At 41.0% G+C, this 26,418-nt stretch overlaps 1 protein-coding gene across 7 annotated transcripts in view; it reads left to right on the forward strand.

Annotated features, from left to right (window-relative positions):
- The window catches only part of TLCD4 (TLC domain containing 4), a 126,240-nt gene that overhangs the window by 45,301 nt on the left and 54,521 nt on the right, over window positions 1-26,418 (forward strand). For 5 of the 7 annotated variants that reach the window (XM_063625573.1, XM_063625575.1, XM_063625571.1 and 2 more), the window contains one exon: window positions 25,219-25,384. In XM_063625573.1, coding sequence (XP_063481643.1) covers window positions 25,230-25,384 — 155 coding nt within the window. In that variant the 5' untranslated portion in view covers window positions 25,219-25,229. Of the gene's footprint in view, window positions 1-779; window positions 6,155-22,084; window positions 22,112-25,218; window positions 25,385-26,418 lie in introns of those variants that run through there. The other 2 variants (XM_063625572.1, XM_063625577.1) reach the window with 2 other exon arrangements.

The raw sequence follows: 26,418 nt of genomic DNA on the forward strand, positions 1-26,418 counted from the left end.
TTGAGTGTTAATGTGGTGCACACTTTTATATGAAATTATGAAATTTACTTTAAAGACTGATCTTGGATAATGTTTAATCCAAATACCAGTTTGGAGAAGACGGAGGAGTTTGTGTGGACGTTAGGAATTGATGTGTGAAATAGGAAAAAGGATTTAATAAAATCTTTATGCAGTCATAAATGGAGTTGAGAAAAATGGACCTTGGATTGTGGTGTTTTAAGTGAGTTACTCCCGTGCCAGCACATGGTGTGGATTGAAATGTAGCTTCATCTTTGTGTAGCCGATTAAGGTAATAAGTTAGAGAATCCCAGCTCCCTTTTAAGTGTGCTATATATGAGGAATTTTTATCCTTGCTTATCTTTTCCTTAAATTGGGTGAAACGAAATTAGAAAAGTGTATTCTCGCCGTGTTAGAAAATATGAAAGAATGGGTGAAGAACCATGAATTTTAGTTTATTTGCCACGCCCCTCCTGTACCATCTGATAACCCAGAGAATATTTTGAGGGTGCTTCTTTTTTTTTTTTTCTACGCCTGCAACTCCTTTTGTCCCATTACCTCCCTCTGGAGTTTGAATCTTTACTGTCCTCATCCTTGAGATGAATTTTATCTGTTTAGGCTGGATGCCTCTGACCCAGCTGCCCAATCAGTCATTATTTATTTACAGTATTAGATTTCCATTTCTATTCATTTCATTCTAAGCCTTCTTTACCCTGGTGGAAAGAATAATGGGTCTTTGCTACTAATGCTTTATACTTGGAGGTGACTAGGAATGGCATGCTTAAGGTGCTGAGACTAATGCAAACCCCAGGGAAGCTAGGTCTTCACTGGAGTCTTCTGAATAGGTCCTGGAGTACAGATGCAAGAGTTGGCCTGTCTTTTCCTTGATTTTCTGAAGTCTCCACTGGGTAAATTCATCTGATTGTCAAGGGAAGTCTTGTGAGCAGGGAGCTATCAGAAGTCTGAGTGTTAGACTGATTAAGAGCCTTCCCTGCAAAAGAGTGGGGAGAAAGAAGTAGTGGCTTTGTAGGTGTTGGAGAGTCCTCCCTGTAACCAGATAACTAGTAGGAAGTAAAGGATCCCTAGATTCCCAGTTGAGAAATGGGAAAGGGGCTGGGTTTCGAAAGGGAAGTGGCACAGCTTCTAGGCAGGTTTGGGAATGTACCTGAGGTTTGAAGGGCCCTTCTCCCTCTTTCTCTTTCAGAGTGTTTCTGGCTCCTCAGAGTCAAGCACAGCTGTCTTAACAGTTTTCAGACCTGTTTACTCTCCTCCTTGGTGCTCTAAAGGAGGCCCAGCGTTCATGTTCCTCACTCAAAACTGGCCTTACATGTATTAGAGGAAAACGGGCAGTTTAGTTTGTAAGAAACTCTTTAGACCTCAATATCTCTCCCCACCTTTCTTTCCAAATTAGTCCCACGTCCTACAGATTAAGGATTCGTTTAGGCTTCAATATCTCAAACTGGGATACTCAGTTTGGCTGAGAAGAGTAAACTGAACAGTCTACACTACGATATGAAAAGCTAGCTTTTCTGTTGAGGAAGATAATTAATTGTCTGGGTGAGAATCGTGGGCATTTGGACAAAGGAGGGCCAGACTGGGGGTGGAGTTGTGCTGGACAACTTGTGCCCTCGTCCTTGAGAGAGGAAAGAATACCACCAAACTAGTGCAGTCACCTTGTTGTGCTTTTTCTTCTTCCATTTGCCTTGAGAGAAGAAGAAGATAGCAGTATGGAGGTGGAGTCACCATCTGTTCTCAAGGATGGGAAACAGACTTTAACTGAACATTAGGAATGAGCTGTATTCACCTGGCATTGGTATCAGGCGCTGGATGGATTACACCAGAGAATACATTACATCAGGAAAGTAAGGCTAATTTTGTAAGAAAGTCTAGGTATTTCCAGAGTGACTTTGGTGGTATTTTTTCTTGTTGAGGATGAAAGGTTGCACACAAAGAAATGGAGGCCTACTGCTCTGAGGCTTGTTATTCCTGGTGAGACAGTTGGATGTGCTGCAAGCAGATCCCAGACCTGATCAGGCAGGATAAGGCAGGAATAGCAAAAGGTGTTTCTTTGTTCAGAACATTGGTCTGTTCACGGAGAAGGCAATCCTGTGGATATATAAGAAGGAGCTTCTGAACTGGTGTAAAAGGCCAAAGCTTTTGAAAACAGCCAACGAAGAAGACACGTGGAAGGCTGTTCGGAGCTTGAGCCAGCACTGGAGGAAGGGAGTCCCGGACAGCGGGACCAATATCATGGGTGGAGTTTGACTAGGTGGACAAAGGCTTGTCTAAAGGAGTGTTTCAAACATTTTCAGACTACAACAGTACAAAATGCATTTTTACATTGAGACCCAGGGCACAGCAAGTATATGTGTATGTGAAACTAGTTTCTATTTCTATTGTATTTCTGTTTCTAGTCTGTGTTCTTAAAAACTCATAACGCGTTAGTGGATCAAAGTCCACTATTTGGAAACCACTTGTCCAATGAGTAGAAAAACAGGTTGCAGTGGAGCAGGCTGGGCAGGGAGATTGGAGATACTGGAGGAGGTGTGGGGAGCATAGAATTGATTGAGCACTACCTGGACCCCTGTCAGTGGGAGAGAAGTGAGTGTAGAGACTCATCTTGTGTCTGACAGGTGCAGAACTCACATAGATGAAATGATGGGACAGATGCAGAAGAGGGGACTTTCCACCAATTCTACTCACTTCAAAGCAAAATGATTGGCTTTAAGGAAGAGGAAATGTGCAAGGAGTGAACTCGGATATGTAAGCAGATTTCTTTAGAGCAGTAAGATTTTCCTCTGTAGGCTTAATGAGGAGACAAAAGGACCCAGAACAAATTGGCTGATGAATTTAGGTCATGTCCACTTTCATGGCCGGATAGGGAGCAGAGGGGCTTGTAGTGCAGGGAGGGTGAGTAGGAGGCTCACACCTCCCTTTACAGTTTTGAGAAGTTTGAGCAGAAGCAGCGGATGGAATGTGTTTTGAAACCCCATTTGCTGATCAAACTTGTTAGGAAGTTGGCTGCTTGCCTCACAGAGAATTTGAAAAGTATTCTTTTTTTCTTTTTGAGACAGGGTCTCGCTTTGTCACCCAGGCTGGAGTGTAGTGGCACGGTCTTGGCTCACTGCAACTTCTGCCTCCTGGCTTCAAGTGATTCTCCTGCCTCAGCCTCCCAAGTAGCTGGGATTATGGGCACCCGCCACCAACCCGGGCTAATTTTTGTATTTTTGGTAGAGATGGGGTTTCACCATGTTGGCCAGGCTGGTCTCAACTCCTGGCCTCAAGTGATCCGCCCAACTCAGCCTCCCAAAGTGTTGGGATTACAGGCGTGAGCCACTGTGCTCAGCCAGGAAAGTATTCTTATTACATCTTATAAAAGGGCTAGACGATCTGTGATCAAATTCCAGTCATCGTTTATAGCCTTTGGGGGTCATCTAAACAGCTTCTTGGAGAAACTGATGAGGCAAGCAGCAATTGTGAGTTAATTCCAGTATTTTCCCTAGAGTTAATCAAGGGCAGAGTCTATCTGTAGGCTTTTGATTTCCTTTTCATGACTATCAACATCTGGCTACAACACCGAACACTCCTAGCAGCAAGAAAAGCCTGGAGGAAAAGTACACAGGTGGCTGGCGCGGTGGCTCACGCCTATAATCCCAGCATGGAGGTGGGCAGATCACCTGAGGTGAAGAGTTTGAGACCAGCCTGGCTCACCCACATGGTGAAACCCCATCTCTACTGAAAAAAATACAAAAATTAGCCAGACATGGTGGCATGTGCCTGTAGTCCCAGCTATTCGGGAGGCTGAGGCCAGAGAATCGCTTGAACCTGGGGGCAGAGGTTGTAGTGAGCCGAGATTGTGCCACTGCACTCCAGCCTGGGCAATAGAGTGGGACTCTGTCTAAAACAAACAAAACAAAACAAAACAAAACAAAACAAAAGTACACAGGTATCAGATTTCACCCCAGCATGTTGCTTAGTGACTGCTTGCTTTTATCATTGATATTCCAACCTAGTTGGAGCCTCCCTTTGACCTGACCCTGCCTTATCAGATGTTCCTACCTTAGTTGATGTTTTCAGTGTTTGACTTCACCCTTCCTCAGCTGTCTGGTATTTATCTAAAGCTTTCAATTCTGGTTTCTCTGTTGTCTCTGATACTCTCCCCCCATCCCCCACCAACTGCCTTGTGGTGTCCACCTGACTCCATGGAGCTCAATTCTGGGTCCTGGCTTGTACCATGTTACTATTCGTTGAATTCTGCCATGGCAAACTGTAGGAAAAACTGCACATTGATGAGTTTATGCATTTATTAATTTAACTTTAAAATTTTGGGGACCTGGAGAAACTTTCTTGGTCAAATTAATTTTAATTAGTTTTCTCCAAATAGGCTTAAAAAATCTTTGAAAATTAAACTTCTCTCCATATCTGTATTTAGTGGAATGGGAGGAAGAAGGAATTTTCATTTGATGAAAAATTTTGAAAAATTTAAAAGTTCTTTTTATAAAGTGTTACTTTAGGGACATGATTTAAAAAAAAAAAAAAAAAAGAAAGAAATAGGGTCTCACTGTGTTGCCCCAGGCTGGTCTTGAACTCCCGGGCTTAAGTGATTCTCCTGCCTTGGTATCCCAAAGTGCTGGGATTACAGGCCTGAGCCACTGTGCCTAACCTGGGACATGATTGTTAAAAATAGTCTTGCTCAATTAACATGTTTTGCTCCATTACATGTAAAAATATTGAGACAGTTAGGAATTTAATTAAATGCTTTATAATTTGTCACATGTAAGGACTTATAAAGACTATAGCTTTGTTTAGAATGAGGTTTCCTTCCCTTTTCGTATTTTTTAAACCTGTGAGTGCTCCCAAACAGATCAATTGCTTACATGCCCTATGGAAAAGTGGAGGAATCCAGGGCAACATAGGATGAAAGGGTGAGGCCAAGAGGAAGGCTTGATCACCTGGAGCCAGAAGAAAGAACCAAACCTTTAAGACATGTTTAGCATTTTGAAGATTTGAGAACACTTTATAGCCACAGGCCTCTAAATGTTTAGTGTTTTTTTTTAATTGCAAAATAAAACTAGCTCATTACAAAAAAATTATAAACAATATTTAAGAGAATGAAAATTCACCTCTGCTTCCTCTTCCAGCTCCCACCCCGGCTAGTTTCACTCCTAAACACACCTAGTTATCAGTTTTGGGGGTAAGGCCCTCCAGACGTTTTCTCTACAAATGGCAAAATGTGCCCAGAGTTATTTAGTTATGAAAAATTTATTACTTTGCAGCTTGCTTCTTTTATCACCTTTTTCATTTAAATGTCAATAACATGTGATAGTATACATATAACCGTATTTCTATTGGTGGACCTTGAAGTTACTTCTAGTAATGTTTTGATAAACACTCTTGTAAATACTGTATATCTTTTCAAACTTGTGCGAATTTTTGAGGGTAAAAGACCAATTCATTGGTATACTGCTTATTTTATAATTCAGGTAACACATGTTATCAACATTTACATATTCTGCTATATAATTCCCCAAATATTGACTCAGCAGTGAAAGCACAGCGGTAGATGTTACGGGGATTTCAAGGTGGGGCAATGCATCCTCCTTACCTACAAGAGGTCACTGTCTGATAGGGGGATTAGGCATGCACATTAACTATAGTATCTTTAGTTTTATTTATTTATTTATTTTTTATTTTTTTTCGAGGAATACTGCTTTATTTTTTTTTTTTTTTTTTTTTTTTTAGGTTTAAGGGTAAACATTCCTTTATTTATTTTTTTTTTATTATACTTTAGGGTTTTAGGGTACATGTGCACAATGTGCAGGTTTGTTACATATGTATCCATGTGCCATGTTGATTTCCTGCACCCATTCTTTAGTTTTATTTATATTCCCCTTTGTTCCAAACAGGATTTGGGATGTTTTACAAAGATGCATATGATATGACAAGATAAAGTATATTTAGTATAAAGAAGGAAAAGAAGGTGGAAGTATAAGTGAGGCTGGTTAGTGTATTTCGAAGTCCTATTCTTTCATTACTAAAAGTTCTGGCTATAAGCTTTCCAGCAGCAAAGAGAAGAGGCAAATGATCTATAACAAGCTTCAAGGTGTCCAGAAGAGAAACCAAATCAGAGAAGCACACCTATTCCTGATTCCAGGAGGTGAGAAAAAATTTCTCCTTTGGGTTTTCATTAAGAAAACATTATATTTGCAATGGCCAGCATCCTGAACAACCTTCCCAGTATCTTACAGTAAAACCTAGTGACTTTGCCTTACGATGCCACCTCATATCATGTTGCCCAGTGCTAGCCAGGGGTATCATGCCATGGCACTGCTCAGTGAAAGGTCAATAGGGTGAGTTGTAGGTTCATGGGTTTAATCCAGAAATAGCTTTAAGAAGACCTAAAGGGACACATGAGCAATGAAAAATAGCAATGTGATCTTGTTTCTGGATAATTTTTCCACAAAGTAGTATAGAATATACAATTTTAGCAGAATTGCTATGAGTAAAACCTACGGAATACTAGGCCTGTAACTTTTGAAATCAGAAATGAGGAAGTTTTAGATGGCATTAACTATAGCAATGGCTTGGCAAAATATTTTTCTAAAAAATAAAACAACAAACACCACCGCCCTGTACTTGGTCCACACAACAAGGATGGTACTTAATCAATACCATAAGTTAGAAAGGATTAGAGCTGCCATGCTAAGAAGTCTTGATAGCATCTTCAAGATTAAACTTGTTAATAGGTTATACAGTGTGAGAATGTCACCAGGGCTTAGAGGTCTACCAGGTGGGTCAGCTTGACCCTGTTTCATAAAGCCAGGAAGAATTCACTTCCCATGGGTTATCTGGATCTGAACTTTCATGAACACATTCACCAAATTCTTGCCTTGGGAACGTTGCCCTAAAACAGTTCTTCATTATCAAGTCTGTGGGCCAAGCTTAGGTTTTTTTTATGTGACTTACTACACCTGAATTTAAACATGAGGTTGAGGCTACCTGCAGTTTGTGATGTGATGAAGGCACATCTGATTCGTTTTGCACATCACCTTACTAAGCTGTGAAGTAGTTCAAGGAAACATGTCACCATATCTAGATTTTTTGACTATCTGGCAGTATCAAACCTGAATCAGGTAGATAAGTATGTTTATTGGGAAACAGTGCAGTTGGGACCAGTTTTAGGCAATGGCAATCTTATGGGAAGAGCTTAGAAAAGAAACCACTGTCAAAGTAGCTCGAGTAGAATTTTTATTTTTTAAGACTAGTCAAGAGAAGGAGGGAAAGAGTAGATCAAGGAGTTCCATTTGTAACTGTGAACGATCAATGGAGACAACTCACTACCTTCAGACTAGCCCTCGGGTAGAGTGGACCTTAGGTAACAAGATAAAAGGCCACCTAGAGAATTTACAAACTCCTTGGCTGTCTTCTCATTTTGGCCACCAAATTATCCAGTCAGATCATAGGTATAAATAAGCTGCAGGGCCCTTAGGCCAAGGGTTAAATCAAGAGGGAAATGATCACATTCCTTCAAATATAGAATATAATATTCCTGTATGATTTGGCATGATTGGAGAAATATTAAATAGGTATAACATTTCTTGGTTAAGAAAGGGCTGGTATCCCGGCCATGGTGGCTGAGACCTGCAATCCCAGCACTTTGGGAGGCTGAGGCAGGAGGGTCACTTGAGTTCAGTAGTTTGAGACCAGCCTGGACAACATAATGAGACCCCATCTCTGTTAAAAAAAAAAAAAAAGAAAAAGAGGCCAGGTGCAGTGGCTCATGCCTCTAATCCCAGCGCTTTGGGAGGCCGAGGTGGGTGATCACTTGAGGTCAGGAGTTCAAGACCAGCCTGGCCAACATGGCAAAACCCCATCTCCACCAAAAAAATACAAAAATTAGCCAGGCATGGTGGTGCATGCCTGTAGTTCCAGTTACTTGGGAGGCTGAAGCAGGAGAGTTGCTTGAACTCAGGAGGCAGAGGTTGCAGTGAGCCAAGATCGCTCCACTGCACTCCAGCCTTGGTGACAGAACGAGACTCTGTCTCAGACAAAAAAAAAAAAAAAAAAAAAGGCTGGTAATATCAAGAACTATTCTTTATTGAGTGGTCTTTTAATCTGTTGCCAAATAAACCATCCCTAGATCCTAGTAGCTTGAAACAGTGATTTATTATTTCCTGTGATTCTGTGGGTTGGCTAGGTAGTTACTGTGATGGTTACAGGTTCACTCAAGTGGGTTTCTTCAGCTAGAGGGTTAGCTGGGCTGAAGGATCCAAGATGGCTTGCCAGCATGGCTGTAGTTGATACTGAGTGTTGGCTGTCAGCTGGGCAACCTCAGTTTTCTCATTGTGGCCTCTATCTACCATCCTCTGGTAGACTAGACAGGCTCCTGACATGATGGTCTCAGGGCAATTTTCCAAGATAGTGTTTTTTAAGTCCTACCTAGGCTCTAAAACCCTCAAAGCCTCTCTTCTGTTGTATTCTCTGTGTCAGCAGTTGGCAAGGCCAGCCCAGGTTCACAGGGCAGAGACATAGACTCCACCTCGGGATTGGGAGACTGGAGTGGCAGTGTCATTGTTGCAAAGGAATTTATGGCCACTAAATGGTTTACCACAGGTGACTACATGTACCAGGAACTGTGCTTGGTGCATTTAACAGATTATCTCACTTAAGCCACATAACTGTCTTGCCATTAGGCATTCTCATCCCCATTTTAAAGAACCTGCAGGTCACAGAGGTTGTGTTGTTCTTGCCTAAAGCTACTTGATAAGTATTGGAACTAGGCTTTGATTCTAGGTATCTCTGTAGCTGAGTGGAATTCATCTTAAGAACCCAACAAGTGGGAGAAATATGCTAACTTGTTCTTCAGCCCCTCTAACTCATTTAATACCGCTTCCTTTCCTGCGGGGAACAGGCACAAAAAGAAAAAAAGGAGGCAGCAGGCAAAGCCTTACCTTAGCCACTTCCCTTATCCTAAGGACTTTCCAGGGGTAATGATATCCATGATTTGGAGGTGAGAAGAACTTCCCTGACTCCATAGGTTCTGACTTCCTAGGTAGCTTGGCGGGTGACTGAGTGATCCCCTTAAAAAAAGAACAAAATATATTGGGGAAAATCATGCTTTGTCCAGGTTTTCCTTGAGTTCACAGAGTTGGCAAAAAGCCAAGAGATGTTCCAAGCCAAGAGCTCCTTTTGTGATCCCTCCAGGAAGGGAAGAGCAGTGATACGGAAATAAGTACATTAGATGCCAGGTGGAAAAGGCAGTCTGCAGAACCTCTCTCTTTTTTCCCAAGAGTCTCCCCAGACAGTAGAGAGCCACCTGGTCTCTGCTTCAGCTTCAGGGACTCTTCCTAGCATAGACTTCTTCCAAGGCTGGAGTCCAGTGTTTTGTTTGAAATGTTGATTTCCTTGAAGGTGGGCTTGCAAGTTGTATAAGCTTCAAAACCTTTACCTTTTATTTGTGCCAGCTACTATATTAATTTGATCTCTCAATTACTATTGTCTCCTGGCTGAAGGCATTCTGATTTATCCAAAATCCAATGGCTGTAATTGTAACTCATAGGTTTAAAAACAAAGACTTCTTTATAAAAGTTTTAAGTGAGCCTGTAGTCCCAGATACTAGGGAGGCTGAGGCAAGAGAATTGCTTGAACTTGGGAAATGGAGGTTGTAGTGAGCCGAGATGGTGCCACTTTCCTCTAGCCTGGGCGAAAGAGCAACACTCTGTCTCCAAAAAAAAAAAAAAAAAGTTTTCAGTGGAGTGAGATGCTAGGGAGCAACATTTGTCACGTAAATCACATGTGTACTCTGAGGCATAAGGCCTAGAAAATGACCTGAATTTCCTAAGGGTAGAATTCTTCAATAAGTTCGGAGTTGAGAAGCAGAGGAGCTCGAGGGAGAGATGGAGAAGGCCTTTTTCTTTTTGGCTTCATTCTGCTTGTTAAGCATTATAAAAACCCCAAGTAAATGAATAAATGTAAATGAAATAAAAAATTTAAGACAAAAGATAAAAAGTTGATGCAAAATAGATGAATTATATCAGATTTAATTTATTTTTAAGTTAAAAGCTAGAACATGTAAATGTAAGCTAGGAAAATAGGAATAAAAGTTTTGTTAAAATCCAGTTAAAATTACTGTACCTATAATGGAAGGGAGAACTAGTTAGGTGTTGTGGATACCAGTGGGAGAAATGATTTCTTGGAAGAGCAGGAATTTTCAGGGAGGGGTTAAAGAGGTGGGATAGCCTCCTACCCTTGCTGTGTCAGAATATCTTGGTGTAGGGACTCTGGGTTGTTTGAAAAATCTATATCAACAGAACTCTTTTGCTCCCACAAAACAAACTGTAGAAAGACTACAAAGTCTTCTCTACTCGTAGGAATAAGCAGAATTGTATGTGTGTGTGTGGTTGGGGGTGGCAGGGGAGCCTGGGACATGAACATTTTAAAGGCACTTAATTGGATCAGAGAAAGATTCCTCAAAGGCATTTAGTATAGGATGTACAAGGAAAGATAGGATTATGACAGGTAAAGAAAAGTCTTAGATTAAAGAAATGTGTAGCAGAGTTGTGACTCAGCTGTCAGAGCGGTTTTCTGAGCTTTGGTAGCAAGGTGGGGCCACCCCCAGCCTTTGAGTATGGATACTTAGTTTAGAGAACAGGGGTTAGCCTCCTTCCTAATCTAATGTACTGTGGTTGTAATTATTATATACAATTATGAGAAAAATAAAGATCTATTAGAAATGTGTGAAAAGTTAAGCTTAAATATTTTGTTCTTTGTTATAATCAAAACAATCTGTAATCTAAAAAGATTGTTTCAAGGAGGTGTCAGTTGCCAAGGTCTGTAGCAGGCAGAATTGATCAGTTTCTCTTTAACTTGAACTCTTGTTATGTACTCTTGGAGGAGTAAGGGCTGAAGAAATAGGAAATAGAGAATAAAAATATAAAGGACACCCTTTTTCAAAGTTCAGTGTTTTAGTCGACAGGGAGAAACCATAGAGAAATCTTTTCTATAGCCATGAGCAATTCCTTGTTAAACGTTAAGTAATATCATTTATCTTTGAAAGGGAGTGTAACAGGCCAGGTGTGGTGGCTCACACCTGTGATTCCAGCACTTTGGGAGGCCAAGGCGAGTGGATCACCTGAGATCGGGAGTTCGAGACCAACCTGACCAACATGGTGAAACCCTGCCTCTACTAAAAATACAAAAATTAGCTGGGTGTGGTGGTGGGCGCCTGTAATCCCAGCTACTCAGGAGGCTGAGACATGAGAATAGCTTGAACTCAGGAGGCAGAGGTTGCAGTGAACCGAGATCGTGCCATTGCACTCCAGCCTGGGCAACAGAGTGAGATTCTCTCTCAAGAAAGGGAGTGTAACTTAATTATATGAACATAAGGCTTCTTCACCTTTCCCAGCTTGGTCATCTTTTCCTCCCATTTGGTTCAATTTAAAAAGCAGTACAATGAATATTAGAGGATTTATAGAAATTGGGTTGACTTTTATGCAGCTAGCTTCCTGTAGATTTTTACACTCACGATAATGGTTCTTCAATTTGATGCTCAGAAAAGAAAAAGAGGTGGAACATTTTCTTCATATTATCCACCTAAGTCTTTTTCCCTATATGTCTCTTTCACATACAATTAAAACAACAAAAAGCAAAAACTATAACTGCAGTTAGCTGAGAGCTTTATATACGTTCTTCTAGATGCTTAACAATTTTTACATGATTGAAAAGTCGAAAGTGAGTAGTTGACCTTCTTTATTTTATTTAATTAGTTTTTTTTTTTTTTTGAGACAGAATCTTGCTCTGTTGCCAGGCTGGAGTTCAGTGGTGCGATCTCGGCTCACTGCAACCTCTGCCTCCCGGGTTCAAGCGATTCTCCTGCCTCAGCCTTCCAAGCAGCTGGGACTACAGGCACGTGCCTCCATACCCAGCTAATTTTTTGTAGTTTTGGTAGAGACGGGGTTTTACCATATTGGCCAGGCTGGTTTCGAACTCCTGATGTTGTGATCCACCGGCCTCGGCCTCCCAAAGTGCTGAGATCACAGGCGTGAGCCACTGTGCCCGGCCCGACAGTTATTCTTTACTAAGATTTCAATGTCTTTGGTCATTTTTTGACATTTTATCAATGTTGAGATAGATAATTACAGTGTACCACCTATATGAAAATGCAAACAAAACTCAGAATGGGTGTAGGATGGTATGCCTTTTTTGGCCAGGGTTTTTTATTTGTTTCTTTGGCTTGGTAAATAACTTATCTTCTGCAGTGATGCACTTATTTACAAATGACTTAGAGTTTGCAGATAGAGACTTTTACATCCTAGAGTGTTAGGACTACTGGTGGTGGTAAATAAGTCAACAAATCAGTACTTCTGCAGTTGATAAGAATGTTAAAGTACAATTACAGGTTATACATGAAACTTTTGAATATATATCATGTTAAAAGGAGTTTACAGTAGATAAATATACTCCATTTATAACGGTACTTTTTGCTGTTGGACATATTTGGAGGTGAGCATACTTTTGAAGTCAGTATACTTTCATGCTGTAATACTATGGCTGTCAGTTCAGAAAATTCCTTTTCTAGTGTTGTGATTACCCTGGTAAAACAAGGAATCTATAGCACTAGCAGAATGGAAAGCACATGTAAGAGTATGTCTGTTATTATAACTGTTTTATTTAACATATTGAGCGTAAATTACATGGAAGACATTGTGTTGTGCATGGAGACTTAATGGTGAGGGGAAAAATGCCGTATTTCCCACCCTTATGGGGCATACATTCCAGGTGAGAAGGAAATGTCTGTTTAAGTCGCAGCTGTAAAGGAGAGGGACATGCAGCATGAGGGCAGGTAATGGGGGAATTAACCTGTTGACAGAGCTCAGAGAAGACAGCTGAAGAAGCGTGGATGTGAACTTGGGAGCGGAGGGGTATGGATGGGAGTTAGGGAATAGGATGTGCACAAGCCTTGTGGAAGAAGGGAACATGGCATCTTTAAGGAAGAGAAAGAAGGCCATGTTAGCTGGAATGCAGTAAGTGAGGGCAGGTGCCAACTGAGGCTAGAGAAGGTGGAGTCCTTCTCATGAGAGCATTGAGAAACACATGAAGGTTTTAAGATGAGGGTAGGTAAGGAAGTGACATGATCAGAGATGGCTTTTAGAAAAGATTCCCCAGGAGCCCTCCAGTCTGTTCTTCACTCTAAGGAGACCAGTTTGGAGACAGTCCAGAAATGTGATGATAGTAGCTTGAGAAGAAAATGCATCTTTTTGATAGTTATTTAAGAAGTATAATCCATTGGACTTGGTGGTAGATTGAATATGGTGGCAGAGTTGGAAGGTGCAGAAAGCAGGTTATCAAGGGTGACTCCTGGGTTTCTGGCTGTGAGATCTGAATGTATGGTGCAATAGGTTGACTGTGGTTTGTCCCCATCAAAACTCATGTTGAAATTTGATCCGCAATGTATCGATGTTGGGAAGTGGGGCCTAGTGAGAGGTGTTAGAATCCTGGGGGCAGATCCCTCATGAGTGGCTTGGTGCCATTCTTATAGTAGTGAGTTCTCATTCTGGCAAGAGTGGATTAGTTCCTTTGAGAGTGGGTTATTATAAAGCCGGGACGCCACCCAGGTTTTGTCTCTTCACACATACTTGCTTCTCCCTTTGACCTTCTCCACTATATTATGACTTAGTACCAGAGATTTTGCCAGAAGCCAGGGCCATGCCCTTGAACTTCTCAACTTGCAGAATCGTGAGCTAAATAAACCTATTTTTCCTTCATAAATTATACAGTCCCAGACGGGCGTGGTGGCTCACCCCTGTAATCCCAGCACTTCGGGAGGCCAAGGTGGGTGGATCACTAGAGGCCAGGAGTTGGAGACCAGCCCGACCAACATAGTGAAACCCTGTCTCTACCAAAAATACAAAAAAATTAGCCGGGCGTGGTGGCACACGTCTGTAATCCCAGCTATGCTGGAGGCTGAGGCACGAGAATCGCTTGAACCCAGGTGGTGAAGGTTGCAGTGAGCTGAGATTGCACCGTTGCACTCCAGCCTGGGTGACAGAGTGAGACTCCATCTCAAAAAAAAGAAAATATGCAGTCTCAGATGTTCTGTTATAGCAACACAAAACTGACTCAGATATTTGGTGATAACCATTCACTGAGATAAAAAACCTAGCTGAGGACCAAGTGTAGGGGTCAGGTTATGAGCTTGGTTTGAGATGCATTTGAGACACTGTGTAGTAATATCAAGTAGCAGTAGGCTATATACATTAGCTCAGAGGGGAGATCTAGGATGAATATTTAAACTTTAGATTTTTCTACATCTAAGTGGTAACTGAAGCCACACGTGTAGGTGAAATCACATAGGAAACAAGTAGATAGAAGATGGTCTGGAGTCTTAAAGAACTCTGTTATTTAGTAGCTGGGTAGAGGAAGTGTGGTGTTATGGAAGTACAGGAAGAAAGCATTTCAAGGAGAAAATGGTCAGCATCTGATGTTGCGGAGAGGTCAGGTAACATGAAAGCTGCACATAGCAGTCATTGTTAACCTTAACAACAGCTCTTCCAGGAGAGTGATGCAGATGGGGACAACAGTGAGTGTGGTGAAGTGTCAGATGAGAAATGATGACAGAATACAGGCAAATATTTCTAAAACTTTTTCTGTAAAGGAGTGGAGAGAGAGAAAGCACAAGTGGAAAAATTCAAGCGAGAGAGAGAAACTTTATGGAAAAAGAGGATTGAAGAAGAGGTAAATCTGTTGATTTTTGTTTTTGCTGAGAACTTGAGCCTGTTTAAGAGCCAATAGACTCCGGTGTGTGATGTTCCCCTTCCTGTGTCCGTGTGTTGTGGGGTGGCGGGAGTGGGGGGGGGGGGATAGCATTAGGAGATATACCTAATGTTAAATGACGAGTTAATGGGTGCAGCACACCAACATGGCACATGTATACATATATAACAAACCTGTACGTTGTGCACATGTACCCTAAAACTTAAAGTATTATTAAAAAAAAAAAAGAGCCAATAGAAAGAGCCATTTGAGAGGGAGAGAGTAAAGGATAATGTGGAGCAAAAGATTCCCAAGAAGGCCAGAAAGGATGGATCTAAAGTGCACAAGTTAGAGAGGTTGACCTTAGGTGAAAAGACAGATAGTTACAGATGGAGGTAGTTTGTATGGTTGGTAGTGTGGGATATTGAATGTTTTCATATGTTGGCTTCTACTTTTTTGTGAAGTAGGATGGGGGTCATCTGCTGAGAACAGGGTAGATGGATGGTGTTTTGAAAAGAATAGGGACAATTTGGGAATTTTATTGTGGACTCTGAGAGGGTTGGTTGGAGTGGCAAATGGTTGGAGTGTAGGGCAGCGTTGAGGGCTGTCTGATCCCTCTGTAATTCTCACACACTGGCTTCAGCCTTCTCATGTGTGACTTTCTGCAACAGAGCTCTGATTGTTCTGGACTCATTGCTGAGTAAATAGTTGGGCATATCCAGGATTAGGATTTTGTCAACTCTTGGCAATGGAAAGGGAATTTGGGTGTTAGAGTGCTGTGGAAATGATGGACTTTGGGATGTAAGCTGATTAAAGAGGGATGTGCAAGCAGAATAGGGCTAATGGGTTGGGAAAAAGCTGAGAGGTCAGTGGACGGATAATGTTGTAATACTGCACAGCTTGAAGGAAAGAAGGCCATGGTCAACAAAGGGAATACTTGAAGTCTTATTTTCGAGGCAGAAAACGATGCATAGGGGACAATAAAGGTTCATGGGTGGGTAAGGTGGCATGGAAGACATGCCATTCCAGGTGAAGATAATGGACTGAGTCGTCTAGGAGATGCGGAGCCAACAAATGGGCAGGAATATGGCAGAGCTTGACGACATCAGTGAGCCAGGGCTAATGTCTTTGAGTAAGCAGAAGTGATTGGGAGATTAGAATATAACAGTGAGGAAAGGAGGAGAGTGGTGTAACTGAATGGCAGGACCCTAAAAAGGATATAGGTGTTTGCAGAGGGCAGGGAAATGGAGAAATAAGGCCTGAAGGGGCAGAGATGCCAAAGCCATCTCCTGATTCCAGAATATGAGAGGCTGGGCAGCTGCTACTTGAGAGGGTTGCAGGAGCAGAGGGGCGTCTTCAGCATGCTCAGAAGAGAGGCCAAGGATATGGCCTACTTTCTGGGTATAGAGCAGCAGTTCCAAGGGACCTAGAGGAAGGTTGCAGGAGGTGGAGAAGGTGATGGGCTGGGAAGGAACTTTGAAGCAAAACAGAGGTACTCAGGTGGTAGAGGATAGATCTCTTCAATGGGCACTGCCTACATTTTAAGTCTTGCCTGATGAAAACAGGCATGAGTTAGGGGTCTAGACCTGATGGCTGTAGGATGGTTTTATTTTCCTTGACTAGAGTGACAGCAGGCCTGGAGATTGTATGTCCTGTGTGCTGCTGGAGGTGGATATGGTAGAAGCAGAGACTAGGTGCACACCATATGCTGAGTACTGTTCTAAGTGCCCAAGAAACATTATATCATTTATTTCCTATTACAACCATGCCAGGCTAGTACTGTTGATATTTCTATCTTACAGATGAGGAAACTGAGGTTCTGTTAAGGCAAGTTTAGTAATTTTTCTACGGCTACGCAGCTAGCAAGTGGTAGAACTGAGACTCAAAATCAAGACTTTGGGCCTGTGTACTTCCCATGATGGTATATCTACTTAACATTTCCTTCCCTGTGAAATTATTATTTTTAACATATCTGATAGAATGTTGAGGAGTTAATGTAATAGGAATTGTCTTTCTGAATATCAAAATTAAGTTCAATTTTAGACCCCAAATCTTGTTTGCAGAGTCCTCTGAAAGTTAGACTAGGGCCCCTGCCTTCTGCAGACAACCCTCCCAGCTGTTCTTTTACCACTTCCTTGATAGACACTTGGACACTTCTAAAGGGCTAGAGGGTGGTTAAGTTAAACTGCCCACTTGTGTCATTTTGAGTAATGCAGAATAAGTTCCCGCTCTCATTTTTTTGTACACTTTTTTTTTTTTTTGAGACAGAGTCTGCCTCTGTCGCCCAGGCTGGAGTGCAGTGGCATGATCTTGGCTTATTGCAACCTCCGTCTTTCAGGTTCAGGTGATTCTTGTGCCTTAGCCTCCCAAGTAGCTGGGATAACAGCCGCATACCACCATGCCCGGCTAATTTTTGTATTTTTAGTAGAGACGGGATTTCACCATGTTGGCTAGGCTGGTCTTGAACTCCTGACTTCAAGTGATCCGCCCGCCTTGGCCTCCCAAAGTGCTGAGATTACAGGTGTGAGCTACCATGCCTAGCCACAACACTTCTTTAAATGTTCAAGGAATGCTCTCAAGTTCGTTTTGTTTTGTTTTTGAGACAGGATCTCATTCTGTCACCCAGGCTGGAATGCAGTAATGTGATCTCCGCCTCCTGGGCTCAAGTGATTCTCCCACCTCAGCCTCCCGGTAGCTGGGATTACAGGCGTGCACCACCACACCTGGTTAATTTTTGTATTTTTTTTGTAGAGATAGGGTTTCACCATGTTGCAAAAGGCTGGTCTTGAACTCTTGGGCTCAGGTGATCCACTGGCCTTGACCTCCCAAAGTGCTGGGATTACAGGCATGACCCAGTGAGCCAGGCCTACTCTCAAGTTTTCAAGTTTTTTTTTTTTTTTTTTTTAAGAAATCTTGGTCCCAAGCTAACATTACTCAGCCTCTTAGCTCTTTATGACATGATAAGATTACCATCTTTATACCACTCTAAAGGTACTTTGGTATGTAATTAATTGGGAGTATATGGGACTGATGCTTGATCAAAAGATGCACTCCCACTCTTTTTGAGTATAAATGAGCCTGAAATTTGTTTTTTTTGTGTGTGTTTAGTATCTTCATTATACTGTTGTCTTTCATTGATTTGTGTCACTTACAATGCGAAGGTCTTGTGTGTATGGCTATTATGCCAAGTCCTATACTTTGGTATTGCCTTTAAAAATTTTATTATATTTTGCCTTTATGATTGGGATTCATTATTTCAGCTAATCAAGATAATTTCAAAACCTGATTCTGTTAACTTAATGTATTAGCTGTCTTTCCCACGTCTGTGTTATATGCAGCTTAAGTAAACATACAAGTATTTACAAAAAATATTTGCTAAAACAGGACCAAAAAAGAAAAAATCGTATAAAATATCAGGAGATATTTCTCAATTCTACTTTGGATCAGTAATTTACATGCTGCTTCTAGTTTTCCGCTAGCTCTTGGGCTCACTAACTTTGTTAATCTAGCCACTTTTTTTGGTATTTTTCATAAGGCTGTCATGAGAAACTTTCAGAACTTTGCTGGAATCAAGGTATCCTTCACTTGGTATTCTCCAATCTATCAGGATCTTTTGGTCAGTTATTTGTGGAGGTAAGGTATAGGAAGGAATCAAGGATGACTGAGCTGTTCCAGGTTGGAAGATGGGGCAATGTTGTGGATGTCCATGTCATTCATTGAGGTATGGCACCACACAGAAGGGCTGGTTGGGGTTAAGTTCAGCTTGGGCCAAGTAGAACCTGCGGGGCCTCCGGATGCACAAATGGAGCCCATCCAGAGGGTGGCTGACCATTCAGGGCTGGTGCATGGTGGGTGGTGAAATCTAGTTGCACACAGTATAAGCAGTGTTGAAGGTGCAGGGCGTGTAGCCAGGCAGAACCTATAGTATGTAGAGAAGAGGTTCAGGTAGTGGGGGTTGGGGGGAGGTAGTAAACATTGCCAAGTTAAAGGTGTTTATGCCTGATCGCCTTCATTTTCTTGGTCAAATGGGAAGAAAGCTCATCTATTTTAAGAGGGAGAACTGGAGATTTGAGAGCAGTGAATATTTGGAATCAATGTGGGAAATAGGAAAGGGAGCTTGCCAGGGATGGGACAAGGAATGCTAAGCATAATTGGGGCATTCTTCCCAGCTTCCCCCTTCTTTGCTGCCCTTAAAGACAAACACACAGACTCATCCCCTTCTTTTTAGGGATTTTTACTGCAAAACACTCCAGCAGTGGTTCTCACTGGGGGATTATATCAGAAAATGAAGGAGAGGGGTTATGTATGTGCATGGAAGTGGCACTGGTATTTGATATATTCTCTAAGGAATCCCTGAATTTACAAAGGAATCACAAATGGGGGAAATGAGTGAGTGATCGTGTTTTGGTGGGGAGGGGCTGGTAATCCTAACCTCACCTAGAACTGGGTCTGTTTTTTTAAAAGTCAATTTCCTTTAAAATTGCCCCTTCTTCCCCTCATCCTCTCTTCCTTCTTCCTCTCCGTCCTTCTTTCCCTCCTCCTCTCCTTTTCTCTTTCCCTCCCTCCCTCCCTTTCTTCCTTCTCTTTCTTTCTGAAACAGGGTCTTGCACGGTCACCCAGGCTGGAGTGCCGTGGTACACAATCATAACTCTGTAGCCTCCATCTCCTGGGCTCAAGTGATCCTCCCATCTCTGCCTCCTGAGTAGTGGGGACTACAGGAATGTGCTACCACACTCAGCTAATTTTTCTATTTTTTGTAGAGACAGGGTCTTGTTAATGTTGTCCAGGCTGGTCTTGAACTCCTGGCCTGAAGGAGTCCTCCTACCTGGGCCTCCCAAAGTGCTGGAATTATAGGCATGAGCCCAGCTGAGAACTGAGTCTTTTGGGCTCCAGCCTCAAAGCATCTTACTGGGATTTTAATAGAAGAGAAGATGTCCTCTTGGTTTACTTTTGGATACCTCCTCACTGTTATGTGTTCCCTCTCATGGGTATTTATTCCTTGGAAAGCAGAGAGCATTTCTTTGCACCCTACACTTACCACTTTGTGTGGTGAGGATCAGTTTCTTTGTATCCCTACTGGCCGTAAGCCTGTCTCCCTATTTTGTATTCCATCACACTGCCTGGCTCATGGTGGACCAGAGACGGATGGACTGTTTTTTGATGTGAAGACTGAATTAGCCCTGGCAGTGCTGTTTCCCAGGGCCCTGTCTCTGGGAGTCTTCCTGCTGGAAGGGAAGGGCTCTCATAGCTGATAGTTAAGACATGTACAGTCACGCATTGCTTAACAATGGGGATACATTCTAAGAAATGTGTCCTTAACACAATTTTATCATTGTGTGAACATCATCGAGTGCACTTAACACAAACCTAGATGGAATAGCCTACCACACACCTAAGCTATATGACATAACCTGTTGCTCCTAGGCTACAAACCTGTACAGCATTTACAGTACTGAATACTGTAGACAGATGCTACACAATGCCAAGTATTTGTGTATCTAAACCTAGAAAAGGTACAGTTAAAAAATGTAGGATAAAAGATTAAAAATTGGACTAGGCGCAGTGGCTCATACCTGTAATCCCAGTGGTTTGGGAGGCTGAGGTGGGAGGATCACTTGAGGCTAGGACTTTGAGACCATCCTGGGCAGCATAGTGAGACCCAGTCTCTACAAAAAAAAAAAAAAATGAGCTGGGTATGGTGGCTATGTGGGAGGCTGAGGCGGGAGGATCACTTGAGCCTAGAAGTTTGAGGTTACAGTGAGCTATGATTGTGCCACTGCACTCCAGCCTGGATGACAGAGAGAACCTGTGTCAAAAAAAAAAAAGGTAAAAAATGTTACACCACCTCTGTGGAGCAATTACTGTGAACGGAGCTTGCAGGACTAGAAGTTGCTCTGGGTGAATCAGTGAGTAAGTGGTAAGTGAATGTGGAGGGCTAGGACATTACTGAACACTACTGTAGGCTTTATAAACACTGTACACTTAGGCTACACTAAATTGATTTTAAAAATTTCTTTCTTCAATAAATTAACCTTAGCTTAGTTTCTTTTTTATTTTATAAACTTTTTGATTTAAACCTTTGATTTTTCTTTTTTTTTTTTGAGACAGTTTCACTCTTGTCACCTAGGCTGGAGTGCAGTGGCGTGATCTTGGCTCACTCCAGCGTCCGTCTCCCAGGTTCAAGTGATTCTCCTGCCTCAGCCTCCCGAGTTGTTGAGACTACAGGCATGTGCCACCGTGCCTGGCTAATTTTTTGTATATTTAGTAGAGACGGGGTTTCACCATGTTGACCAGGCTGGTCTCGAACATCTGACCTCAGGTGATCCACCAGCCTCGGCCTGCCAAAGTGCTGGGATTACAGGCGTGAGCCACTGCACCCAGCCTTTGATTCTTTTTAATAACACTTATCTGAAAACAAACCCAGTGTATGGCTGTAGAAAAAGATTTTTATATCCTTATTTTATAAACTTTCTTCTATTTTTACAATTATGTTATTATTATTTTATTACTTTTTTTGTTAAAAACTAAGACTCAGACACACACATCAGCCTAGGTCTGTCAGAACCATCAATATCACTGTCATCCACCTCCACATCTTGTCCCACTGGAAGGTCTTCAGGGGCAGTAACACACATGGAGCTGTCATCTCCTATGAGAACAATGCCTCCTTCTGGACTGCCTCCTGAAGGACTTTCCTGAGGCTGTTTTACAGTTAATTGTGTGTGTGGTTTTTTTAATAAATAGAAGGAATACACTGTAAAATCATGATAAAAAGTATAGTGTAGTAAATGCATAAGCCAGTAACATAGTCATTTATTATCATTGTCAACTATTATGTACTGCACATAATTGTATGTGCTAGACTTTTATATGACCGTCAGTGCAATAGGTTTATTTACACCAGCATCACCCCAAACACATAAGTAATGTGTTGCGCTGCGGTGTTATGATGGCTACAGCGTCTCTAGGTGATAGGAGTTTTCAGCTCCATTATAATCTTATGACACCACCATTGTATATGTGGTCTGTCATTGACTGAAACATCGTTATTCAGCGCATGACTGTACTTCAGACCTTTTCATGTTTTTTCCTACTAAGAAATCAATGTCAATTAAAGTTTATGTAAACCATCTTGAATGAAAAGTATAAATATTATTTCATTCAACAGGTCTCTGGAAAAGTTTCTTTGATGTCCACAATTCCTGTGAATCAAGATGAACTAATTATATTGTAGAGTTCATGTCTAGACACTCTTGTAAATTGCTACAGAAGTATTTCCCTTATCTGTTTCAGCTGCTGTTCGCTAGACCAAATAGTATCCCAGCCTTCTGCCAGCTACTAGCTACCTGTAGAGGTATATGAAGTAGGTCTGCTTTTCCAGTTTTACTGTATTTTCCTGTACTTAGTAATCACCAAACTCTTGCAGGCCCTTAATATATGTTAGTAATGAGCATCCTTTGGTTTTATCACTTTTTACCATTTTTCTTGCCTGAGTCATGCATTAAAGTGAATGAACAGGGATAGCTGCTTCCTACCAGAAGCCTTGGTTTTCTGGGGAAATTTGTAAAGATCTCTAGATTAGTTCTTGATTTGGCATGACTGATTAAGCAAGCAGCTGTTTACTAAGAGGCAAAGCTGAGAGTAGAACAATTTAATTGGCTTCTATATGTTGAGCTTTTAGTGGAAGTCACAGCTTGAATATATGGAGCTCTTTATTTAGTTTTAAATGAAACATTTTTCCAAAGGGAGACTCTCAACATATATCCCAAAGTCTTACCAGATAATAATTCTGTTCAAAATGTAATATTCATCTAGTATAACAAAGACTTAAAAACTCGATTTTGGGGGGAGGGCGGGATGATACATTTTTTAATGGTGAATTGTTTGAGTGCCTTTAAATACATTAAATGAACAATTCATAAAGTGGATAAGGTATGATATGTTTTATGACACCTTTTAACATTCATGAAATAAATGCTTTGTATACATTGAATTTTAACAAACTAAATGAGCAGCCCGTGCCCACCTTCTGCTCTAGGATCAGCAGAGAGCATACGAAAGTCTTCAGGGGAGACCTCCTCACATTTAATATTAGATTCTCCATTCTCTTCTGATTACTGATTATATTTTTTTTCCAATTTTGTGTCCATCTGGCCTCCAGATACCTATTTGTTTTAATCTTAGAAAAGCATTATTCTCCTTACATCCCACTTAGCAAATTATGGTGATGCTTAATTTATGTACAAAACCTTTATGTATTGTTTGGTTAATATTAAACCTAGGCTAAAAACCACAAATTAAAATTTTAATACCCAATAAACATATGTTGAATTAAAAAGAAGTAAAAGAGCAGTAAAGTTAATGGAGTCTCATAGAGAAGAATTGTAATATCAATATTTTTACCAAGTACACACACACACACACACACACACAGAATGAGGAAAGAATTCATTATAGACATATGAATTCTGACGGAAGGGGCCCTGTGGGAGACTGATTCTTATTACGGTATCCTGGTCGGAAGGGAATGAAGTGGGGTTATTGCTAGTGCAGTCAATGACTTGGCTTTTCTCTGGTGAATTGACTTCAGTAGGTGACTTTATTTTTTTGCATTAGGCAGCTGGAAATGTGTATTGATTTATTTCCTTTTCATTTGAGCATCAGCTTTATCAAAGATGGAGCCATAGAAATGCTGTATATGCTGGATATGAGCAAATGCTTTAGTGCCTTTTTTTTTTGGCTCTGAATGTTCCTAAGATTTTTAGGAGCCAAATAAAGTTCAGCTCAATGAGATAGAAAACACACTTTGAGTGTGCATATATGCATAGTACTATTCTTTCTGCTAACTCGATTGTTAAGACCTGAAGCTCTTTTATAAAAATCTTTTTTTTTTTTTAAGGGATAAAAAGCCCTGCAGGCCTTTTGCTCCAAGAATGTGTGTGATTGAAGAGCATATTTTAAAAATTAAATTCTCATTTGTGCAGTGACAGTGTTAGCGGTGGAGGGTGTTCAGGTTCTTGGCATTTTGAACAAAGAATCGGACAAAATGCACAAACAAAGCAAGGAAGGAATGAAGCAACAAAAGTAGCGATTTATTAAAAATGAAAGTACACTCCACAGGGTGGGAGTGGGTCCTACCATAGGGGCTCAAGAGCCCGGTTACAGAATTTTCTAGGGTTTAAATACCTGCTACAGATTTCCCACTGGCCACTTGTTGTACACCCCATGCAAATGAAGTAGTGGCCCACAATCTAGGCCGGGTGTGGTGCCTCACGTAATCCCAGCACTTTAGGAGGCTGAGGTGGGTGGATCACGAGGTCAGGAGTTCAAGACCAGTCTGGCCAACATGGTGAAACCCCGTCTCTACTAAAAATACAAAAATTAGCCGAGTGTGGTGGTGCGTGCCTGTAATCCCAGTCACTCGGGATGCTGAGGCAGCAGAATTGCTTGGACCCGGAAGGCAGAGGTTACAGTGAGCTGAGATCTATCGCACCACTGCACTCTAGCCTGGGGGACACTGCAAGACTCCATCTGGAGGTGGGGGTGGGGGTGGGGGGGGAGGGGAAGTTACACTTCTGTGCAAAGGAAGACTTGGCTGGCAGTCAGTCAGATTGGTTGGGGAAAGCAACTAATCAGAGGCTGAAACGAAGTTATAAAGTTATACTCCTATGTAAACGTCTGATTGGTTGCGGAAAGCAACCAATCAGAGGTACTTTCAGTTTTCCATTTGCCACTCAGAAAAGTGAGGGAGGGGTTTTCAAAGGGAGTAACCTCCAGTTATTTTGTTACTTAGGTGTGTAAAGTTGGGCTTTTCTGTTTGATTTAGTTCTAGGAAGTCAGTATGAATTGGCCTTAGGTTCCCTGCCTCCAGACCCTATTGTCTTGCCTCAACAGTGCAATGGCTCTTTTCTAAGACTATGTTCTTCTTAAGATTTTAATTTTGTTTTAAATGTTGTTTGTCCTGCTGCAAAATTAGTTTTTTAATTATGGAATTATTTTTTGTTTTGTTATTACAGGCAGTGTTAGTTCTATGATTTTTGGCTTGTTTCTTAGAAATTATGTAACCAACTCTTTCATATCATAGATGAGAAATTGAGGGATAAAGAAATCAAGTGATTTGTCCTAAATTTAATTGAAATATTATTAGAAGAATACTTTTTACTTATAGTACTTGAAATTCCCTGTTAATGTTAAGACTTAGATAATTTTGAATATCATGATGTTAAAATTATAAATGACACCTCTAATATTGAGATCTTTAAGATAAAACAGACATAAGATACATGACAAATAGATGGTAAAGGTGAAGAAATATACAAAAGGTCAAAAATTCTTATAGTTTCTTTATATTCTTACATTTGTTCTAAATTTTAAAAATTACTAAAATTACAAGACATATTTCTTAAAATAAAAAAATTACTCTAGGTTTATTATGAGATAACAATTTATAGCTGTCATTTATCTTAACAGGTTGAAGAAATATGGAGATCAACACAAAACTGTTCATCAGTGTTATCTGTACCAGCTTTTTCACCTTTCAGCTTCTTTTCTACTTTGTAAGTTACTGGTTTTCAGCAAAAGTTTCTCCAGGTTTCAATAGTCTCAGCTTCAAAAAGAAGATTGAATGGAACTCAAGGTAAAGCATATGAAAATGTAATTGATGAAAAGAAACTAGTTTATGAGATAAAATTATTTAAAATATTTCAAAAAAGTATTTAGGATTTAATGTAAGGCCAAATTTTTATTTGATCTTAGGAATAAAAGGAAAAACAAGTAGATGATCTCATGCAAAAAAAAGTTTAAGAATTCATATATTGAAAGATGTTAGGAGAAATTTACTTAAGTTTCTGATGAAGTGTGTGAAGATGAAGTAGACTCCAGCTGACTGTGGATGAATACTAGTACTTTCGTGTTCTTCTTTGAAATATTTATAACAAACATATTCTTTGGAAACAAAGATAGAAGAAAAAATTAGTTGTACTTCTGAGTAGCTTATACGATACAGCATTGGCCAACTTAGCCAGACCTGGGGCAGTTAAACTCTACACACCAGGGAACAAAGTGTACAGTCAGTGCATATGAATCTTTTAATGAGCTTTGCATTATAATTTAGAGCCCCCCAGCATTTATTATTTTGTTATATAATTTTAAAGTAAAAATTTCTTTTTAGTTTTTTTTTAAACAGAAAAGTAAATGGAGAAAGAATTAGACATCTATTGATAGATTTCTAAATCTGCTGGAGTTTTATTTTTATTTTATTTATTTATTTTTTTGAGACGGAGTCTCGTTCTGCCGCCCAGGCTGGAGTGCAGTGGCGCAATCTTGGCTCGCTGCAACCTCTGCCTCCCGGGTTCAAGCGATTCTCCTGCCTCAGCTTCCTGAGTAGCTGGGATTACAGGCATATGCCACCATACCAAGCTAATTTTTGTGTTTTTAGTAGAGACGGGGTTTCACTGTGTTGGCCAGGATGGTCTCGAACTCCTGACCTCAGGTGATCCACCCACCTTGCCCTCCCAAAATGCTGGGATTACAGGCGTGAGCCACTGCACCCTGCCAGAGTTTTAAAAAGTTGGTTGCAATTTTTTTGTGTGTGTACAACTTATTAATCTCACAAGATTTCAAACACAAACTGGCTCTGATGACTTCTTCATGTGCCTTAGAGCATTTTAT

Source organism: Symphalangus syndactylus, chromosome 12 (genome assembly GCF_028878055.3).
Source record: "Symphalangus syndactylus isolate Jambi chromosome 12, NHGRI_mSymSyn1-v2.1_pri, whole genome shotgun sequence".
NCBI lineage: Eukaryota > Metazoa > Chordata > Mammalia > Primates > Hylobatidae > Symphalangus > Symphalangus syndactylus.